Source organism: Eubalaena glacialis, chromosome 20 (assembly GCF_028564815.1).
Source record: "Eubalaena glacialis isolate mEubGla1 chromosome 20, mEubGla1.1.hap2.+ XY, whole genome shotgun sequence".
Taxonomy (NCBI): domain Eukaryota; kingdom Metazoa; phylum Chordata; class Mammalia; order Artiodactyla; family Balaenidae; genus Eubalaena; species Eubalaena glacialis.
The window spans coordinates 23,470,654-23,493,428 of NC_083735.1; the positions used below are offsets into that span (position 1 = coordinate 23,470,654).

At 35.1% G+C, this 22,775-nt stretch overlaps 1 protein-coding gene across 1 annotated transcript in view; it reads left to right on the forward strand.

Annotated features, from left to right (window-relative positions):
* TNKS (tankyrase) overlaps positions 1–22,775 on the forward strand; it is a 179,374-nt gene that overhangs the window by 44,282 nt on the left and 112,317 nt on the right. The window contains exon 3 of the mRNA XM_061177564.1: positions 5,180–5,275. Coding sequence (XP_061033547.1) covers positions 5,180–5,275 — 96 coding nt within the window. The remainder of the gene's footprint in view (positions 1–5,179; positions 5,276–22,775) is intronic.

Here is a 22,775-nt window from a genome sequence, read left to right on the forward strand (position 1 = left end):
TTGTAGAGATTTCATCCCTCTAGTATGAGTCAATAGTTTATTTCTTTTTATTGCTAAGTAGTATTCTTTTGTAATGATATGCTACAATTTGCTTATCCTTTCATCTGTTGATGAATATTGAGATGTTTTTCATTTTTTTGCTTTTCTAAATAAACATATGAAATTTTCATGTGCAGGTGTTTTGTATGGACATATTTCTTTTCCTCTTGGATAAATATCTAAAAGTAGGATGTTAGAACATACAGTAGTGTATATTTACCTTTATAAGTAATTGCCAAATTGATTTCCAAAGTAGTTACATACCTCTCTACATGCCCACCAGCAATGGATGAGAGTTCCAGTTTAGTACATTCTCATTAATATGGAATACCATTAATAATAAAAGATGGGTTATTGCCCATCTTTTAAATTTGCATTTTCTTTTGAATAATGATATTGAGCATCTTTTCATATATTAGAAGTTTGTATATCTTTTGTCTTATGCATTGAATATTATAGCTAGTTAAAATTTGGTCTCTTAGTATTTTGCTCTAAAATTAAAAATTTTATTTGCTAAACTTGGTGCTTTGTGTGATTTAATTTTAGAAACTCAGTCAAATGAGTATCTCTATACTCTAATTAAAAGAGTAAGATGACTATGAAATACTTGCAAAACATTTTAACATAAACATAACTTCTTTTAAAATTGAGTGTCTGTTCATTGTGAAGAACAGTTTTAGACCTTTAATGTAGCTCTAAAATTCACATAACAAAGAATTTACCATATCTTAATAGGAGGGTTTCTGCCATTAAAAGTGAAAACTATACTTAAATGCTTTTTCATAATTTACCTAAAAGCCTTGCTACATTTTTAGCTTGGAAAATTCACATTGTTTCTATTTCTTCTATCTTCTTAAATCAGTTATTAGTGCCTGTACTTAAATATAATTTATCATAATAGCACTTCATATTTTTCTAGGAATTTGATAAGATGAGGCTTCGCATACGTGTAGAAATATTTTCTAAAATGATATGAATGCTTAAATTTAATAGTTTTGAGGAATTAAATGAATCGATTTCAGTCTCTGCCGCATTGGTCACAGACTGAAGGCATGCTCCCTGAATCTGGCTCACTGTAGCTGAATGTTTGCACCAGAAATAGGAAAATCACATGTCCTTCTTGCCATAGCTCTTTTGAGAATGTCATTTTGAATATTCTGATCTTACCTTGGGTTTAACTCTCTGTTATTATGCTAGCTGCTATATTTTCTCCACCCTTATAACTTCCAAAGGAGATAAATGGATTTGAGATATACAGCCTAGTCATTTGGGATTTGAGGTTTGATAATGCCCTAATTGGTTAAAGATAATACAAGGAGATTTTGAATGTCCGTCCACAGTAGTCTCAAATTTACTTACTGAATGTTACTCAGATTTTAGTTTCCTTGTTTTTCTTTCAAACCTTAGTTTGTATATTGATTGTATATTCTGGGAACTTTGCTTCAGACATTTGTGCTACTTTTGAAGAAGAATCTGTTACAAGATGAATTTCTAATTGTATTATGTATCCGTAGTCATATTTTATTATTCCTTTTGGTAGCACAGAACTTTGAAAGCAACTTTTGAAGCATCCAGCATTGAGAGTCCTACATGTCACCACTTCAAGTACAGACTGACATTCTTGAAAGCCATGGTTGTTATCTTTGCCCTATGTATGTGCTGTTCTTCTGGTTTTAGAAAATCACACAGAAGATCACACAGATCTTCATAGGGAATAGTGTGAAACAAATTTGGCTTGAGGAATTGCTCAAGAAGTAGTTTGGTACTTTTTAGTATGTACCCTACAACTTTGATCATGGTCTCAACTATTAGTTTTGTTTTTGTTAAATCAAGTGTTAGGATAAATAAATCTTTTTTTTTTTTCCATTTTGATTAAAAGGGTAGGGAAGGAAAAGGGTCTGCTTGAGGCAAATCTTTTTTTCTTTTTTAAGGTTTTAGATCTTAATGCTTAGACTGTAACTCTAAAAGCATTATCAGGGATTTGAGGCCTATTCTAGGTACATAGAAATCATTTATCTAGTCCAGGTCCTTCACTTTATAGACCTGGGAACCGGCTTAGTGCTTCTCAACCTTGTCTGTGGTCAGGGACCAGTTTTTTTCCTTCCCCAATGCATGGCAGGCCAATAACTCTGTAAACTACAATAAAGATGAGGTACTGGAAAAAATAATTTTAAAATGACACAGTTTTAAATGCTTCCTCTTAATTTCTGTGGTTATCTCAATGTCGATGGATTACAGAGAGTTCTAGGACTAGAACAGTCCATGGACCACACTTTGTCTATCACTGCCCACGCTTTATCTATCACTGCCCACACTTTATCTATCACTGCCCAAGGTCGAGGTTGGCAGACTATGACCATGGGCCAAATCCAGTTCACCCCTTGTTTTTTGTATGTCCTGTAAGCTAAGAATTGTTTTTACATTTTAAATGATTTTTAAAAATACACAATAATAATAATATTTTCTTATATATGAGAATTATACAGAATTCAAATTTTAATAAAGTTTTATTGAAACAGAGCCACACACATGCCTTTAAGTATTGTCTGTGGCTGCTTTTCCTCTGTAATGATGGGGTTGAGGCAAGGCTGAATAGCTGAGACAGAGACCATATGGTCTACAAAGCCTAATATATTTTCTCTCTGGCCCTTTACAGAAAAAGTTAAGATCTGAAGGTTTGGCTCTAGGACAAAGCAATGAATTAGTAGTTAGTGGTAGAGTTGAGAGTACAAATACATTTTAAAATGTGCTTTAAATATTAGTATTAGTTGATATGTATTATCAGGCTCTGTGCTTAGTACTTTTGATGCCATTTTTTGTTCCCATTTAATCTCCCCAGTGCTGCCCTTTTATAAAAAGTTAGGTAAGTTTAGATCCCTTGCGGTCTAGTTATGGATACCTTTATTGCTCCTAAAACTCTTAACTCTACTGAGTTTTGTGGGGTTTTTACCCATATCTGGTGAATTAAAATGGTTCGATTATTTTCTAATGTGGATTTTGTTATCAGCATCTGGTTTGGAAAATTCAGCTTCTTCTTCTCTGTTGCTATGTAACTCTTCAGTGATGTTTCTGTGTGTTCAGGTCCAATGAATGAGATGCATATGACTCAAAAATGTTTAGAAAACAGATATTTCTAGTGAAAAGATTACTCCTTTCAAAGTCTACTAAAACAAAGCAAAACTGCAGCTAAACTGTAATGGCAGATTTCTGTTGCAAAATAGCAAAGATATAATAGGTAAGCCTGAGACTTTAGGTGACTTTTGGAGGAACGATAAGGCTTTCTATGTTTTGCCTCTACCACGCATTAAGCTGCAAAGTAAAAGCTCCCACCATATTATCATCAAGGATGTTAAACTACGTTCTTATACTTCTTGTTTAAAGCCGGTTCTGAAGTTCTCGAAGTATGCGATAAAAAAACTCAGCTTTTCATGGTAGCTGTTATTTCTTTGTTTTCCTACTTTTTGCATGTGATCACTCCGCAACTAAACAAAGATATAGCGATAGCTGTCATCTTTACATTTGATACATGAGCTTGCTTCATGATAAAGACCCTTTACAAGCCAAATCTTCATGTTGGGATTTCTTCCTGGAATAAAAAAATATATATTGCTGTGAAAGCTTATTCATTATGATGAAAGAATAACTACAGTTTCACATTATGGTACTTGCTATTTTGTGCTACTTTTGTCACTTTATAAACATCTGGAAAAGAATTATGTTCATTGCTTACAGTCAAGAGTGAAAGTCTTAGCAAAATCTCACTGCATCTTTTCAAGCCATGGCTAGTTTTTGTTATCCCAAGTCTGAAAGTATCCAAGATTTAGTGCAAGAGATGCTGATGCACGCTGTCCCAGCAGCTGCGTCCCAATTCTAGATAAGGCTGTTCCTTTGTACCTTATAATAAAACCATCGACTAGATGGCTTATGTATTAAAGGGAGAAGAAGAGCTTTATAAAGCTCTATACTTAATAATATATGAGGCTTGCCTTCCAAATATTCCTAAAGAATATATGTACTTTAGCATGGGACTGTTAATGAATGAAAATCTGGGACACATCAACAGTCATTATATAACATGTCTTTAACCATTTATTTGCATTTAATATTTCTGCTTTGTTTTAAATTTATGCTATAGAATATTGGTAAATGGTAACAACTTCTGTTCTCTCCAGGAGTACACAAAATCTTGTGTTACATTTGAACTGTTAGAATAACTTGTAATTGAACTTTGCTTATTAGACTAGTTTTTAATATATTTATTAGTTTAACCATTGGTTGGGTAGTGTTATAGCAACACCCACCCTCCCCCTCCACCATCCCCACCCCGCCCCTGTACACACACATACCAGAAGCAGTTGAGAAATGTTTTAGATTAGTAAATTATATCTGGATTTTACTTAAACAGTGATTCTCTCTTTTGGAAGCCTACACATCTCAAAATTCTCTGTAGCTACTTTTTATCCAATATAGCATGTGTAACATTCATTCCTCAGCATATATCATAGTGATTGAATTTCTGATTCTAAAAATTTTTGATGGCCAGAATTATTGTGGAAGGCAGTTCCTTTCTGCAGCTCGGCTACAGGGAACCAAAGTTGCATGCGTTACTGTGTCTGGTAAACTTCTTGGAAGCAAGCCAGTATGTTCTGGTGAGTTTCCATACATGTAAGCGGTGATCACTAAAAGGCTTGCACAGTATTACAGCTGTTCCAAGACGAGGAAGCGGTGGGAAATTCAGCAGTGAAGCAGCAGCAGCAACAAGCAGCCACAGTGGTAGTAAAGACAGGGCAGGCTCATAGTGAGAGGATTTCACAGTGCGAGGCAGCGAGCATGCAGCTCCCCATCCTTCTGCCTGAAGGAGGCAAACCCAAACTGTCTGTTGCAGGATTTTTCTAGTTTCGTGTTTATGATGTTAAGTCATGTGATAATACTGTACCACAAGTTGCCAACTTCGCTTTACTCTAGAGAGGATCCTTTGCTGCAGTGCTTTTTTTTCTTTTTCTTTCTTTCTTTTTTTTTTCTTGAAAGAGAAAAAATTGTGCAATGTATGTTTATGCCTACACCATGCCGAGGCGGCACTTACCAGTAAATAATCTTTGTATCCCTGAGGTAAGATACTGTTTCTGCTTTCCCTGCACAGTGCTGCTGCAGCACGGAGCTGATCCAAACATTCGGAACACTGATGGGAAATCAGCCCTGGACCTGGCAGATCCTTCAGCAAAAGCTGTCCTTACAGGTAAGAAAACAGAGCTGCCCGATTATTTTATCTACTAGCTATTGGATCTATTAGCTTGCTTTTATAAAATCTTTATGGTCTGAATTTTATTTTTTTTCTACTGATAAAAGCTCAACAAATATATATGCCATTATCTCTATTATTGATTTGTTATATTAACTGTTTTCGTTAATCGCTATACTGGCATAAGCATAAGCAATAGGATTGCTTATTATACTTAGAATTTCTGAGAATTACAGCATTAAATGATAACATAATTATTCCTGCTTTAGACTTTTTTTTTAATGGTTTGGATTGTAATTTCCTGTACCTCATCTTCTCAGTTGATTCTTTTGAAGACCTTCACTATTGAGCAAGCAAGGGCATTTGTATTACTTTATAAAAGTAGTTTTGATAGGAAAGACAACCTGCTGCCTTATTGCTTAGATCAATGGTTAAATAAAATATGATGCCGCTCCTCCCTTGCCACTCTGTTTATATTTTTATCATTATCTTCTCCCTTTTACCATGATAGCAAAGTACTTTTTAACTGAGGCAATGGATTACCTTCTTTCTTCAGAGAGTGAAAAATTTTGGCTTAAGTATTGGTTTTATTAAGGCAAGTGTCAGGAACCAACAAAGAGGAAATGCTGGAATAGAAAGGCTCTCTCAATAACAACATAGGAAATAATGCTATAAGGGATGTGCTATTGAGCAACCGTTTTCACTGATCTTCATTCGCAGAGTGCTGCATTGGATCTATTTTTGTTTTTATTCTCAGCATCTGAGTTCTGCTGCCTTTGCCTTCTTTTACTTAACTGACTTTCATAATTTGGAGCCTCTGTCACTGCAGTGCTCACAGTATTGTTTTAGGTTGTATGAAAGTAAATGACTTTTAGCTTCCTTTTAAATTTGTCCAGGTTTGAAGAAAATAAATCTTTTATTCACTTTTAAGTTGAGTCCATTTTTAACAAAGATTCTGAGGTGAATGGAAAATATATACAGAAAGCTTTGAAAATATGTGGAATTTTGCTTAATTACTCTGCATGGAAAGACAGCTTCCCTCAGTGTTAAAATTAACATAATCTCTGCTAAATCAGAATAATCTGATTTATCTAAATTAATAAGAGTTTAGGTGATTCAGTTGCTGAATCAAGATAACGTACACTAGAGGAATAAAGCTATTTTAAACCAGTGTAGATAAGAAGAAATTTAAATATAATTATAAAGTTTTAAATAATGAAATTAAAGTCTGTAGCCTCAGGGCTGCTGTTTAGGTTCTGCAGCCTTTCAGTCTCTTCCTTTAGCAAAGCCCCGGGCAACGATTGCAGCCTTGGAGTGGTCTCTGACCAAAGGAGAAAATTCAGTACTAGAGGGATATTATAAATGCTGACCAAGACTGTCTCTGTATCTGTGTCCTCCATCTGACCTTTCCTTCTCTTCAGTCCTCAACGCCTGCCTTGTCCGTTTGTTAGATTTGTCCATTTGTTCATTTAATGCAGCACTGCTTTAGATCCACTTTCACTTTTTTTGTTTTTTTATAAATTTTGTTATGTTTTGCTTTCTGGTTTGTTTTTTTTTTTTTTTAACTTTGGGTTTATTTATTTATTTATTTATGGGTGTGTTGGGTCTTCGTTTCTGTGCGAGGGCTTTCTCTAGTTGCGGCAAGTGGGGGCCACTCTTCATCGCGGTGCGCGGACCTCTCACTATCGCGGCCTCTCTTGTTGCGTAGCACAGGCTCCAGACGCGCAGGCTCAGTAACTGTGGCTCACGGGCCTAGTTGCTCCGCGGCATGTGGGATCTTCCCAGACCAGGGCTCGAACCCGTGTCCCCTGCATTGGCAGGCAGATTCTCAACCACCGCGCCACCAGGGAAGCCCTTCACTTTTTTTAAAGACAGAGTTTGAATATAAGTTATTAACAACAAGAAGCTATCTTCTAAGTGGAAGTGAATTTCAGGGGAGGTTATACTGGCTGTTGTTAGTTTGGGAAAGAAATTTGGCAGAATAACTCATAGAGATCAAAGCTTCCTGGAGGACAGATACCATGTCTGTTAAACTTCCCTGGAAAAGCATCTAGCACTGTATTTGGCTTAGATAGGAAGATATTAAATTCTTCTTGGTCATAATACTGAGCTCATTAATTGTTTTTTTCAAGAATATGCTCTCTTGGAAATGACATACAATTTTTCAGATATGATTTAAAAGAAAAGCATTCTAGTGGAAAATATAAGCTAATGATATTTACACACTCGTGTTACATAATGCAGTGAAATATATTCCAAAATGTTTTTCTGCCCATGCAGGTTCTCTTCTAAGCAGTTCTTTCTGATGGAATTATGGTGGAAGTATTATTTCCAAAGTTAAATTTAAAAGATTGAGCAGTGGTAAAAAGAGAATCTTTTGAAAGGAAAGTCTTAATTTAGAGTTATTAGAGATTATTCTAGATGATGTGTCATTATTTTTATGCCAGATGTAGTTGTAGTACCATTACTTAACCTTGAGGGTGAAGTTTCTGTTCTTAATTTTTTTCGTCTTTGGGAATTTAATTGCCAAAGATGACTTCCAAAATTTCTTATGTTACTGCTTTTGTGCATTAGCCAAAATTGTGTATAGATATATGTATATTCCTTAAAGGAAATTAACAAAGTGAAAATCTCTCTTACCGAATATTTTAAAATAAATAAATGACTAATACCCTCTTCCGCATAAAGAATGCATGAGTTTTTACAGAGCTGTATAAAACAACAACATACCCTTAGCTAAGGGACCCCAACATGTAGCCATCTGCTTTGAATAGTGCACTTAGGTATTTTAAAGAGAATAATTAATTGGAAAGACTCGTTAAACTCTTTGTTGAATTATTAAGTGAATGATATGCTTAGAAGAGATCTTGAAGGTTTTTTGTTTGTTTTTGGTTAATGACTGAAGTTCTGGGCAGTCAACTGAAGGACTTGGAGGTGGTTTTGTTTGTTTATTTTTTGTTTTTTAGGAAACAAGGATAGGAAAAGCCTAAACAAGCCTGTGTAAATTTCATTGAAGAGCAGTCTCGGTGTGTTATGATTATGGATTTTTAAAAATTTACTTATTTTGACCTTTTTTCTAGGTATAAAAAATACATTCATTTAGAAATTAGGGAAAATAGGAAAAGTACAAAAAAGAAAAAATTACTCATTATTCTACCACCTACAGAGAACATTCTGGTATATTTTATTTATAACCTTTTTTTCTTAGTACACACACCCCGCATTCTCCTTTCTCTTTAATCAAATAAGCCTTATACATTACATATTGCTTAATAATCTTTTTTTTTAATTTAGTTATATGAATATTCCCAGAAGGTGCTAAGTATTCTTCTGCAACATGAATTTATAAATTTCATGGTATCCTTCTATGGATATATTTTAGTTTTTTGAACTAATCCTCTAGTATTTACCATTAAGTAGAGTGTTTTCATCCTTTATTCTCCTGTGAATTTAGAGTTATTTTATCAATTCCATTGGAATTATGCTTCTTTACCATATTCAGACTTAGCATCCACACACATGTATCTCTCTATTCCTGAATGAAGTATGTGGGGATTTGGTGAACGAGGAGCTTCCTTTTTAAAAGGCTGCGCTGCATATGGTATTACTTTGCCAGAGCTACAGGTAAATTAAAGGTGGTTGACAAAGGGAGTGTTCATTGAAGAGTATAAGGATGTAGGAGTATTTGTTAATCATGTAAAGGGGATTCTGTGGGGCGCAGTGGGAAGTTGGGTCATAAGAAGAGGTGACAGCAGATTGAGGCTGAGAGTTTGGGAAAGGATAGATGGCCAAAGGAGAGTTATCGTTGGCAGAACCGAGGATGACAGGGATGTAAAGTGAGTGAGTTTAGATGGTCACGAGGTTGCCAAGGTAATTCATCCCAGCAGTTTCCTAGTAGATTTAGGGATAGGGGAATAAGGGAAAGGAATATATTTGCACCAATGTGTCTCAAGAATAAACTTTTGTCTGGATTCATTGCACTTCTGAGGAAATTCTAATCTGTGATTGATGGGCTGGCTCCCTTTCTAGAAGGAATCAGCTGTGGCTCAGGCTAGAGGCAATGTTGAGGGGTCTGGTATGTGCTTGCTGAGCCTGGTGTGTTAAATCAGCAAGATATATCTGGAATCCTATCTCTTTTTTGTTGTTGTTGTTCTTCTTCACTGCTTCCTACTGCTTTTCAGATAAAACGAAAGCCTTCAGCATGATGAGTGAAGAGTTAAATGATCTGGACCCTGCCTGGGTAGGTTTGACTGCTAGGTTTTGCTTAAGCCAAAATTTAGGATTCCTTTCTTTTTCTCACGTTTTGAAAGCAACCTATCAGTAATTCAGGTCTACCATACTTTCAAATCCCCAATCCAACCATTTCTTACCAGCTTCACTGCTCTAGCCCTAGTACATGCCTTTCGTCTTTCTTTCATGACAGCGGTAGCTTCATAACGGGTCTCTCTGCCTCCACTATAGCTGGAGTGGTCTTTCTAAAGCATAAATCAGTGCTGTGATTAGAAAATTCATTAATATATTCTCATTACCCCTGAATAAAATCCAGACTTTAACCCTAGCCGAGCATGATCGGGCCCCTGCCTTGCGTATCTCTGATCTTGTCTTGTACTGTGTTCTCCCTGAGCTCTGCTTCAGCTACAGCTGTATGCTTGCTGCTCCTCACGCAGATGAAGCCCCTTTCTGTGTCTGGACCAACACATTCTCTTTACTAAAACTGGGACGGTGCCCCAGAACTTCACATGGGTCATCAGTCAAATCTCCACTCAAATGTTTACTCCTCGCAGAAGCCTTCTTGTTCTCAATCCCGTTAGCTTACTTCATTTTCCTTATGGATTTATTACTTTATTATCTTTATGGATATCTGAAATTGCATTCGTTTGTTGTTGTTATTTTTTTGCCCCAATAGAATGAAAGCTTCACAAGGATTTGGGCTTTTGTCTCTCTTGCTCACTTCATTGTGTCCAGGACTTGGATGAGTCCATGAAACAATTGAATAAATAAGGACATCTAGGGTCTGATTACTGGTCACTGAGGGCAGCATATTTTCCAGGTCCTACAAGTACTCAATAACTATTAATTATTTCACTCTCATGCCATATTGTAATAGTCTTATTAAATTTTCTACTTCTTAAAAATTGTTTTGAATTGCTTATAGTCATGTACACCTCTTAAAACACAGTGCATTAAAGTTTTTCTTTTTTTTAATTGGTGTGATGGGTAAGGTATCTGTTGAGCCTTTTATCAACAGATTTCTTGGTTAGTTCCTTTGCTTGAGAATATTCCAATTCTGGAAAGATCAAACTTCCTGCAGCTGTCACAGCAGACTTCCAGATATCAAACCAAGGCCTAATTTTTACTCTTCTTTTTGTTATTGTTTTGTTAATGGACTGTTTTGCACATCAGCTGTACTAGAGTAGAGCATATTGCCTTTCGTGTGTAGTACATTTTTACTATCAGCCTCCATGATTGAAGACAGATTTCTCATGTCCTTAATTTGAACTTAAGGAATTATTTTTATCAGTTATTAGGAAGTCTGATAGTACAGTGTACCTCCTAGAAAACAAACCATGAAAGGAAATCCCTTACTTTTAAAGAAAAGCTATATGTTTATCCACTTCAGTTTTATTAGGTGAAAATTATTGTTAACATGAATTCCTGATTTTTTTTTTAAATTCCCTTTAGTATTAGAGCAAGAAAGTTAAAAATTGTCATTGAAATAAAACAGTGTGAATACTCATTTTAAAGATGTGTTGAAAATGTTAATCCCTTAACTAATTGTTAAGAAAATTTTATTAATGGTTTGATCTGTCTATAATTTTGGACATGAGCAGGAAAATTAAGATTTTGTTATTAAAAGTGATTGCAACACTTTTTTGAAACCTTAAGAATATGAAAAGGACTTAGGAGAGGAATATAAAAGTAGTACCTTTTTAAAAAGACCATATCTGACATAGGTCACCATGATTTAAATTTTAAAGTGTTATTTGCACCTTGAGCAAACAGGTCAAAGGTTAACCTGAAGCTAGTTCATTTCTTCTTTTTAGCACCTATTCAGTTCATTTAGTAGTTTTTATTGAATTGTCTTTTAGGTTACTTGCAGCAAGCCAAAGTTTGTTTTAGAAGTTAGCTTTATGTAAAATACAGTAATAATAATAGCAGCTGACAACTCCTGAATGCTTCTGTAAGCCAAGACCTGTTCTAAGGGCATTAAATCCTCATAACACTAGGAGATAGATATTATCACTGTACCTTTTTTTACACCAGAAGTTAGGTTACTTTTACAAGTTCACAGTCCTTAAGGGAAATTTTTGGGATTTGAACTCAAGCAGTTTGGCTCTAGAGTTCAGTATTCTTATATATGCAGAATAAGGTTTTTTAACCTACTCATTCATTTAGAAGGATGTGGTATAAAACACATTTGAAAAATTGGACTGACCCATAAATTCAGGGTTTAAATTCAATCCGTTAATATAATGTTTCTCTACTTTCTTAGCTTAAAGATTGTTCTTTTTAAAAAGAAGAAAATTTACCTGATTAATATTACCTGCAAGATTTATCATTGTATTATTATAAGAAAATGACTTACTTGGATAATAAATTGATTTATCCAACTTTATAAATGATGTTCTTAAGTCTTTGCTCTCTAGGCAGCAGGCTTGAATAACATTCATTTGAAATATTAAGAAAACAATATTTAGAAGTGTCGTGTTGACTTAAAAAAAAAAAAAGCACAACGTGAGAGTTGCGAGTTAGGTTTTATTTGGGGCAAAATGAGGACTACAGCCCGGGAGACGGCTAACAGATAACTCTGAGAGATAGCTCTCAGATGACTGAGAAACTGCTCCAAGGAAGTGAGGGGAGGAGCCAGGATATATAGGAGTTTTGCAACAAAAGGATAGGTAGTCAAAAGATTATCTTCAATTAAAGAAAACCAGGTATCTCAAGTTAAGGAATTTAGTGCTTTTCTATGTATGGGAAGATGCAAGAGTCTGGGCTCACTGAAATCATTCCTTTGATATGCACCTCAGCTTTCTGGGGCCAGTATCCTGTATTTTCACAAACTGAGTTTTCTCAGGGCTCACCGCAGGGAGTGGCTGCAGTCTGATGGCTGCTAGATGGCAGGTATTCTTTTCAGCTCTGAGTTTCCTCAGGGCTCACCGCAGGGAGTGGCTGCAGTCTGATGGCTGCTAGATGGCAGGTATTCTTTTCAGCTCTGAGTTTCCTCAGGGCTCACCGGCTCATGTTGGAGGGTTGCAATCCTTGATGACTGTGACATCCTTTGTTTATTAATATGGCAAGAAATATTCCATTTATAAATACTCCATTCCATTTATAAATATTCAATTTATCAGAAGCTATAAGGAAAGATATAATGATCAAAATGTTTGAACTATTCATTTCATAATAAGAGGCAGCTCAAATAATTTAAGTGTGTACGCCTTAAATGAGTTACAGTTAGACATAAATATATGGAATGGGAGAGAATAGAAATTTTCTGTTTAGATAACCCAGAATTCTAGTGTTTCACCCTCTTCCCATCAACCTTTTGTGTAATTAAAGCCAGCAGGCCTACTTTAATGATCATTAAAACCAGCATGATCATTTAACTCATCAAAAATGACGTATTTGTGAAGCATAATATCTTGTTAGTATATACTCTGAGAGCAACTGTCATTTTCCCTAGTAAACTGTAGCAACCTTATAGCATTTTCATTGCAATTTATATTAGAGCTTCAGCTACAACCAAATTGCTGTTTTAAATGGTTCTTTTAAATTTTCTTATAATAATTACTGTTAACATTGCTTTCTTAAGTAGAACATGTGACATTAGAATTCATTAATGCTTTAGTATTATAAGGGTTAGTGAAATTTTCATTAAACTTTTATTTTGACATAATTGTAGGTTCACATGCAGTTGTAAGAAATAATACAGGGAGGTTCCCAGTACCCTCTTTATTATTTTCCCTTAGTGGTAACATCTTGCAAAACTGTAGTATGGTATCACAACCAGAATATTGACATTGATGCACTCAAGATACAAAACATTTCCATCACCAGAAATACTGATTCTGTAGTTTTCCCTACTTGTAATGTCTTTATTTTGGTATTAGGATAATGCTGGCTTCATAGAATGAATTAGGAAGTGTTCCATCTGCTTTTATTTTCTGGATGAGATTGTTTTCTAGAAGAAATTATTTCTTCTATAAATGTTTGGTAGAATTCACCAGTGAAACCATCTGGGCCTGGTACTTTCTTTTTTGGAAGATTATTATTCATTCAATATGTCTAATAGGTACAGGGCTAATTAGGTTATATATTTTTTCCTTGTGTGAGTTTTGGTAGCTTATGTCTTTCAAGGAATTTCATCTAAGCTGTCAGATTTCTGTGTGTAGAGTTGTTTGTAGTTTTCTTTTGTTAGATACCTTTTAATGTCTGCAGACTCTGTAGTGATAGCCTCTGTTGCATTCCTGATAATTGGTAATTTGTGTTTTCTCTTCTGTGTTACTAGTGTTTCCTAGAAGTTTGTCAGTTTTATTGACCCTTTTCAAAGAACCAAGTCATTGTTTCATTGATTTTTTTTTTCAGTTATGTTGATTTCTGTTCTTATGTTTATTATTTCCTTCTGCTTACTTTGGGCTTACTTCACTCTTTTTTTGGGGTGGTAGTTTAGAAAATTGATTTGAGACTTTTCCTCTTTTCTGATATATGCATTTAGTGCTATAAATTTCCCTCTAAGTACTACTTTGGCTGTATTCCACAAATTTTGATACGTTCTATTTTTATTTTCATTCAGTTCAATATATTCTTTTTTAATTCTCGAGACTTTCTCTTTAACCCATGGTTAAATACTTTCTCTTTAACCCATGGTTAAATATTTAGTAGATGTATGTTGTTTAGAATCTAAGTGTTTGGAGATTTTTCTATTACCTTTTTGATATACCTTCTAGTTTGATTCGATTGTGGTTGGACAACACTTGTTATGTTTTCAGTTCTTTTCATTAAAAAATTTTTGTTTTATGGCCCAGAATGTGGTCTATGTTGGTATATGTTAAATGGGCATGTAAAAATAATGTGTTTTGGCTGTTGTTGGATGGAACGTTCTATAAATGTCTGTTCCATCCTGTTCGTTGATGGTGTTATTGAGTTCTTCTCTATCCTTGCTGATCTTTTCCCCACATGGCCTTGGCTGACATCACAGGAGGAGAAGAGGGGTGACTTCATTATTACCATTGGGCTGTAGTGAAAGTTTGTGGCAGTCTGTGGTCTCCACCAACACTGTGGTGAGGAGGGGCTAATTGTTACCTGGCAGAGATAAAGTCTTGTTTCCTAGTGAGCTTGCAAATTTAGACTCATCACAGGCCTTTGCTTCATGAGTAGGGGTAGAGCCACAGTTTTTTTGGTTTTGTTTTTGGGGTTTTTTTGGGTTTGTTTTTGTTTTTTGTAGTATTTGACTGGAAGAGGCAGTTATTGTCTAAAGGTTTTCTGTCATGCCAGACTTTCCCTTTCCTGGCCCTTTGGCTTGAGAGAACAGGCTTTTGTTTGTCTGCACCTGTTGGCATTTTCTGAGTTGTCAGCTTCTTCAGCTCTTAAGTCTGTATATATGGGGCAAAAAGGACTTGAGAACTCACCACCATGAGTCATTCCTTGTGTACCAAGGTCCTTAACTGGTCTGCCTTCTTCTGTCCACCATTGAGAGTCTTCTTATATATATTTTACATATGATGTCCAGGTTTTTTAGGTGTACTTAGTGGGAAGAATACAGAAAAGTACATCTACTCCATTTTCCTAGAAGTCTTGAAACTATTTTTGATCAGTTATTACTATTTGGAATCAGTCATTTCTCATATGTATACTCTGAGGATTTAAGCATTGAGTGTAACTACATGAACAATAGGAATTTCGGTGGCATGGTTATTTTTCTAAATCTACCTGCTGATCAGAAACCTGTATTTAAGCAACTGTGAGTTATGAGGGGTATGATTGGACTCTCAGTACTATTCACATAGTACTGCAGAGAACTTAATTGTTTAATGCATTAGCTTTTTATAGGTGAATAAAAAGCAAAATTATGATTTTAGCGTTTACAGCTGAAATAATTGTGACTAAAAGTAAAAGTTATCAACAGCTTGCTGCTTTATCAGTTGGTAACTGGTAGATAAGCCCATAGTCCCCTCCTTCATGATCTTCTTTCTGTGCTGTTCATTATTTCCATTTACTCTTTGGCTCAGCCCTAAGGTTGGAACAGCCCAGTAGCCAGTATTTTCCTAGTTTATCTAACGTGGGAGAGTTATTTTTCTGAAACTTTAAAAAGTCATTGAAACACATATCATGAGGCTTTATTATTTAAAAAATGAGGTGTCCCTGAATAGTGGAGTAAAGGGAGTAATTGGTAATTATTTAGGATTAAAGAGGCTCTGTAATTAAAGTAACTAACTTAGTGTTGGAGAGTTTACTGATGGAATTTTTGCAGAATACCATCTTTTCCTGCTGTACTCCAGCTTTGTCAGTGTCCCTGCCTTACCTTACTCATTCATAAGGCTGAGGAAACTGGAGCAGGGTGTGGTGGTGCAAAAAAATATAGGTTGACCTAAAACAAAAACCTTCTTTGAACAGATACCCACTTTTGTGCCTGGTGTTTTCAAGCAGAACTTGCCTTACACCTACATTTCCTACCTTCCAACATGCTGTTTAAGCAGATATCAATGAGGAACATGTGCTAGCTGATAGGAAGAAGCAAATGAGCTGTGTATACCCATTTGCTTAGGGAGCAGTTTCTCAAAGCTTTGGACTAGGATGGTTGTTGATGACCTAGGAGGCACTGTGCTCTTCCTAACCCTTTCCCCACTTTACGGAGGAAAAGCTATCACTAGCAGCAGGTTCGTGGCCATACTGCAACACTGCAGCACTGGCTATATAGCACAGTTACACGAATTTTTGGAATCAAGAATATCTGCATTGGAATGTCAGTTCTGCTGCCTACCAGTTGTGTAGACTGGAAAGTTACTTTGCGTTTCGAAGACTCAGTTTCCCAGTTTCCCAAATTCCGTGAGGAATTTCCTTTAACAGTAGGTTATTAAGACCAGATGAGCCATAGATCTGTATCAGTATGATTAGGAGGCTGTGGTAGAATTCTTCTCCTCTAAAAGGTGTTGATTCCCTTGTCTCCCTCCACTCCCACTGCCCATCCCCAAGTCTTCACATGTCTAATTTAGCTTGATGAAGAAAAGAGGGCATAGTTATTCTGTTTGGTGGAACAGAAGATGTTTGTTGTGTTTCTAATTCAGGAAAATGAATTAGACATACATTCATTAAATATATTAATATAAGAAAAGATGGGAAGTAAGGAAACTGCCCTGGAGCAAATTGTAGTAATTCAGGCCTGAGAATGAAGCGAAAGTAGAATGAAGGAGAAAGAAGTAGAAGGAAGAAAAAGGGATGGGTCCAAAATACATGAAAAGCACAGATCTAGCATAATAACAGTATATGTGTACTTAACTTTTACATTTATTTAGGATATTTGAAATAGACTAGCTGATTATTCAAATATTTGTGAGTCTGTTTAGAAAAAGCTTCTTATATTTCATTGAAAAAATAGATGCCATCAAATAAGAACTTGGTGCTATGACCAGTTCCACCGACCTAGCTACATCTGTACTCAGATACTCTGCATTCCTTCTTACTACAATGAAAGAAGCATACTGCTTCTGGCTAAGGTCAGCCTTCTTCTGATTTTGCTCTGGATCCTATCCCATCTCACTTACTCAGGACTTGCAGTTATGTTCTCCCTATTGGCTTATATCCATTTGCATATTGACAGATTCTAAGAGCTCCCACTTTAAAAAATAAAATAAAAACGAAATTTTTTTCTCTTGATCGCCGCACCACTCTCTAGGCACCCATTTTTCTGCTTTCCCTGCAGAGCATAGAGCTTGTTCATGGGTTCCGTCTGTTTTCTAACTTCTTATTCTGAACTAAACTTACCTGGTCCACTTTTTGTTTCTAACCACTGTACTGAAATATTTTCTTTTTTCTCTCCAAGTTTATCAATAAACTCCATCATATATATATATTCCTCCCACACACACAGTGGTCACTTCCTTGTGCAGCCTCTCAGCAGCATTCAGTATAATTTCCTTTTTGAAATAGTCTCCTTGTGGCTTCCAGGATACCATAATACTATTATTTTTCTCCTCCATGAAGCGATATATACATACTCATGAGCTTTTCTAAATTTCCATGCACGTTATATGAGGCCATTATTAATTTGATCTTTTAACGAAAATGGCTTTTGATTCTGTTGATTCTTATGAGGCTATTATTGTGTTAGATGTTTTTGCTGAGTATTAGAAACCTCCTGTCTATCAATGTGTTGATTTCAAATGTTTCATTTTAACAATTAGCTAGTTCATAAAGCAGTTTCCATAACATTATTAAACACCTATAATTTTTATATAGCAAGAATCCTCTTGTGCTTCTGAAGGGTGTCAAAAGGGATATTCCACAGCTGACCTCTGCCCCCACCCCCAGCCATGACATTGTCACAGTCAAGAGCCATTTTAGGGTGTTTTAGGGTAGACAAAACATTGAGAACCATCCAAGACTGAGAACACTCCTACTCCAGTGTGATATGATTTTGGAGGGTGTATTTTCACTTATTTGCTTAGGGGTCATAAAATAGACTGATGAGAAAGAAGCCATTGGTAATTATTTTATGGTAAAGCCATATTTTATGGATAAATAAATTAAAAGATAAATCTGTCTTCTGCTTTAAAATATCTCTCCTTCATTCCAGTCTACAAAATTTTAAGTTTTACATCGGTAAGCCTATTCTTATTTAATTTTTTCCTTTTTCTGTTTTTGATTTTTCATTTTACTTCTTCAGTTTCAAAAGACTTTTCCAAAATAGTACTAAAACAAAATCTAGCATCGTTGGTTGATTTTTTTTTTTTTTTAAGAAAAAGGTGACAAGTTTTTAAGAATTTTCAACATGAATCTAACTGTAGAATGCAGATATAGTTATTATAAAAGGGCATCTGAAATGGCAATGATGCATGCTTCAATGGTTGACTCATTTTATAAATCTTATGGAAAAGGGGAGATCAGCATTGGCTTGTATGTTCAAAAGTAATCAAATTCTACATTAAAATCTTTGAAAAGGCTTTGAGTAGATCATTAGTGGCAGTTTGATGTGTTATTATTGTTTATATCCTGAGAGAACTTAATGATATTAATAGTTGAAACTTGTAATTAGACCTTTGGTAAGTAGAAAGATGACAGATTTCATACTAAAATAACAATGAAATTTTTATAGTTTATACTGTTTAATGCAAATTCAACTCCCATTTTTGCCTCAAAATTGCATTCTAAAGCATTGAGCAAACAGAAACTAATGAACCACCTGCATTTCAAATAAATAACCACACTAAAGGACATAAAGAAGAACTAATCTAAGTAACTTTTGAACACAGTTCTTTGACTTTATACCTTCAGTCTAGAATGGGGTAAAAAGGGCAATTTCAAACAAACCCTGAATTCCTTCTATTAAGTTGTTTTGCAATAATATGGTATAGTAATTCTGAACCTATTTTAGGTGTATTGTAAGATTGTGTAAATGTGTTGGGAGTAAATGAGTTAAGAGTTCTTTGAAAAAAAATAACTGATTTCAGGACTAGATTGGGGAAGGTATTAGATGAGCCTGGAATATCTTATTATGCTAGAAAGTAAGGAAGTGCTCAAAAAAATAACGGGGGCATTCCTAAAGGACACAGGGGCTCGTCAAAAGGACATCTTGAAGGGGCTCCCGCTGAGCAAATCTAGGACAGTTTGACCATCAAAATAAATAATGAGAGTAATGGATTATAACCCATTAGATAAAACGGGAATAGATATGTTCATACAGTGATAATAAATGAGTGAGTGGGGAGCGTTCTTTCTCACTGTTAGAATGCCCATTGATAAATGTGGAGGAACTGTTGGAATTGGAAAATCACCATTTGCAACCATCGATGTAGACTGGCTAGGACAAGAATCCTTAGTGGATGCTAAATCTCAAGGACCAGATTCGATGAGGAGCAGGATATTTGCATGGTTCTGAGCGTGGCTGTTGATAGGTGGATTATTACTTGGGGAAAACAGTAACTATACAGTGGAGAAATCTGATAATACCCTTACTGGGGAAGCAAAATTAATATAGTCAGTGAGAGTCAGATAAACCTTGCATGCTGTCAGATGTAATACCTGAGAAGGACACAACATCTCTCATGTTGTATTCTAGCCAGGGATGCATAAGTAAATCTCACAGGGAGACATTAGACAAACACAAATTTAGGTGCAGTCTACAAAATAATTGGCCTGTATTTTTCAAAAATGTCAGTGTCATGAAAGACAAAGGCTGAGGAATTATTTCAAATTAAAAGAGATTAAAGAGACATGACAACTAAATGCAAAATACATGATCCTGGACTGGAGGGGGAAAATGCTATAAAGGATATTATTGGAACAATAACAAAATTGGAATATGTATACTCTACTAGATAAAAGTATTGTACTAATGTTAAATTTCCTGAATTTAATTACTATATAGTGCTTACGTAAGAAAATATCCACATTTTTAGGAAATAAACACTGAAGTAATAAAAGGCAAAGAGACATGATGTATTGCAACCTTCTGAAATGGTTTAGAAAAATTATTTATTGCTTCTACATACATACATAGAGATATAGAGGGGAAAGAGAGAGAGGATATAAAGAACATGGACAAAACATTAAAAATTGGTGAGTCTGGGCAAAGAGTATATAGGAATTCTCTGTACCTATTTTGCAGTTTTCCTCTGTGTTTGAAATTATTTCAAATGAAAAGATTTTAAAAATTATCACTCTGGGCAAAAAAAAATGTGGCAGTTTGGTTAATAAATTATATGGTCACCCTGTACTATTTTTTTCTACTTTTCTTCCTCATATAGTCTCATTTTTTGAATTACTAATGTTTAGGGAAAGCTCAATCATTTTTTTCTTTCTTTACATTTTACTTTTTTTTTTTTTTTTTTAATCTTTTGGCCGCACTGCGCGGCATGTGGGATCTTAGTTCCCCGACCAGGGATCGAACCCGTGCCACCTGCCTTGGAAGGTGGATTCTTAACCACTGGACCACCAGGGAAGTCCCCTCTTTACATTTTACTTCTAGCTACATTGGTGTTCTTTTCTGTTTATTACTGCGTCAAAATTAAATGCTTGTTTCTTTTCTATGGATAAAGTTTCCTTGTTTTAGATCAGAACACCATCTTATGGGCATTGTTAGAATTGTTAACTTTCCTTGTTTTCTGTCTTGTTCCGAAGGAAACTCTTGGGCATTAAATTTGTTGAGATTGTTTTGAAACAAATATTATCCGTACCCTTTTGTCTTTCTCCCCCACCCCCCACCCCAAGACCGCAATGTTCCTGTTTGGGTGAGAGTATATTCATTCTGGTTCTTTGAGGATACATGACCTTAGTGGGCACAAGGTGGGTACTAACTATTTCCTAGGAAGCTTTTTAATCAGATTAGCCTTCTTGTGCTTCTGACTGTGATAGGTAGGTGAACAATATTTTCTTTTCTCAGGGAAAGGATCAGGTTTACTTAGAGTGTCAACTTAGAGTGTCTTAAAATTATGCGTTTGATAATCAGCCACTGACAGTTTTAGAATTGCTAGATTTCTTTTGATGTGGACATTGAAAGTCATCTGAATTGATAGCCTGACAGGGCATGGAGAGAAATACAGTGAATTATGTGCTCAAGTGTTTCTGAATGAAAGTGGGAAATATAATCAGAAATAACAATGAGTATTGTTTTTTATATGTGGGAATTTCTTTTAAAAGAAGTAGTTATTAGGAGATTAATTAGACAGGAAATCAGTACGAGATAAGGAATGCTTTACAAATAGGCTGTCCTTTGATTTGTGGATTATCAAAACTCGTCATCTCCAGTTTGTATCTCTTTTCTTTCTGAGGTGGAGTAACATTCTGTGTATGAGTTTTTGTTTATGTTCTTTCCCTCATGTTTTTTTCTTTGTGGGGAAAAATTCATTGCTCCTTATAATTCTAGTTATATGTATTTGGCTTCAGTGTTTGGCAATAGGGCCCAGTGAGTGAAGAAGAATCTTTTTTTCTCTATTGATGTTCTAATCTTCCCATATGTTGTTTTTCTATTATTCTATTACCCTCCATTGCACTGAAATGAATGCAAAATGAATGATATATTGCTTATGACAAGATATAAAAATGACTCTTGTTTTTAAGAAGTTATTAGAATGCCAGTGGCAGTAACAGACAGACATGGGAGAGTATCCTGTTCTCCAGGAGAGCAACCGATTTTGTGAACTTGTTTGCAAAATAAGTCTTCTTTCATTTTTAAAATGTAATAAGGAAAAATAAAATAACTGCTTGCCTATACTCTTTGTAAAACAGAAACAAAAACATACCAAATAGTAATATTAATGATGGTTTATAGAAGAAAAGGCTAGCCAAGAATGTAGAAGGAAAAGAAATTCGATTAAGAATGGAAGCAATATTTAGATGTTTTATGCTTAGTACCATCATACCAGAAGTTTGTGATTTTACTCATTTCTTTCTCTTAAGGGTATATTTTTATACATACTCTTCTTGATATTTTAATTCTTAACCAGAGAACATTTGACACTTAAAGGACTAGGACTTCTTAGAAAGTTCTTGGATCCTTTTATATTTCCCTATGTTTACCTTAATCATGGCTCTCAGTGTCAATGTTACTTACTGTCTCCATTATTTAAAGTACACTTTGGGCCAAATATCATGCTTAAATGTTGTGGGTAATACTTTGAATTATTGTGGGTTTTGGACCTAAAGATCTTCTAATCTCCTGGAGAAGAAAATAGCCATGCTCATAGAGACACACACATACATTTTACATGATTACTTTTTTTTTTTCAGAACAAAAGAATAATGTTACTGAATGATAGTTTATATATTTTGTTTCTGAAAGAAAAGAAAACGGCAAACATTATTCGAAATACTTTTTTTCTTTAGGTCCTTATGTGATGCTTTTCAGAGAAAAATGGTTAACAAAAGTTGAGATGCTCTTTTTAAACATGATTTGACCAAAGAATGAAAGTAAAGATAGTCTTTCCTAAGAAATATTTGAAAATGTGAAGTAGAAAATTCTTTTAAATGTGTTAGAAGCTATAAGAGCAGGAAGGAGAATGGCATATTTTTTGGAATAGAAAAAATAGGAAGTGAATGTACATACATTGTAAAATTGGTGCCCAGATCACAGAGCTAAAGAACATTTAAAGGAATGAATGATTGCAAACTTTCTATAAACCTAATTAAAGAGATGGAAATGAGGTAGCTATGTCCTGAAAATTTTACTCGTAGAGAATAAAGTGAGAAAAGTCCTTAAGAAGCTACAGAGATTGCAGAAAGACAGGTTTACAAAATGGCCGCCTTCCAACAGAGTTTCTGTCAAAACAAATGGTTGTCTTAC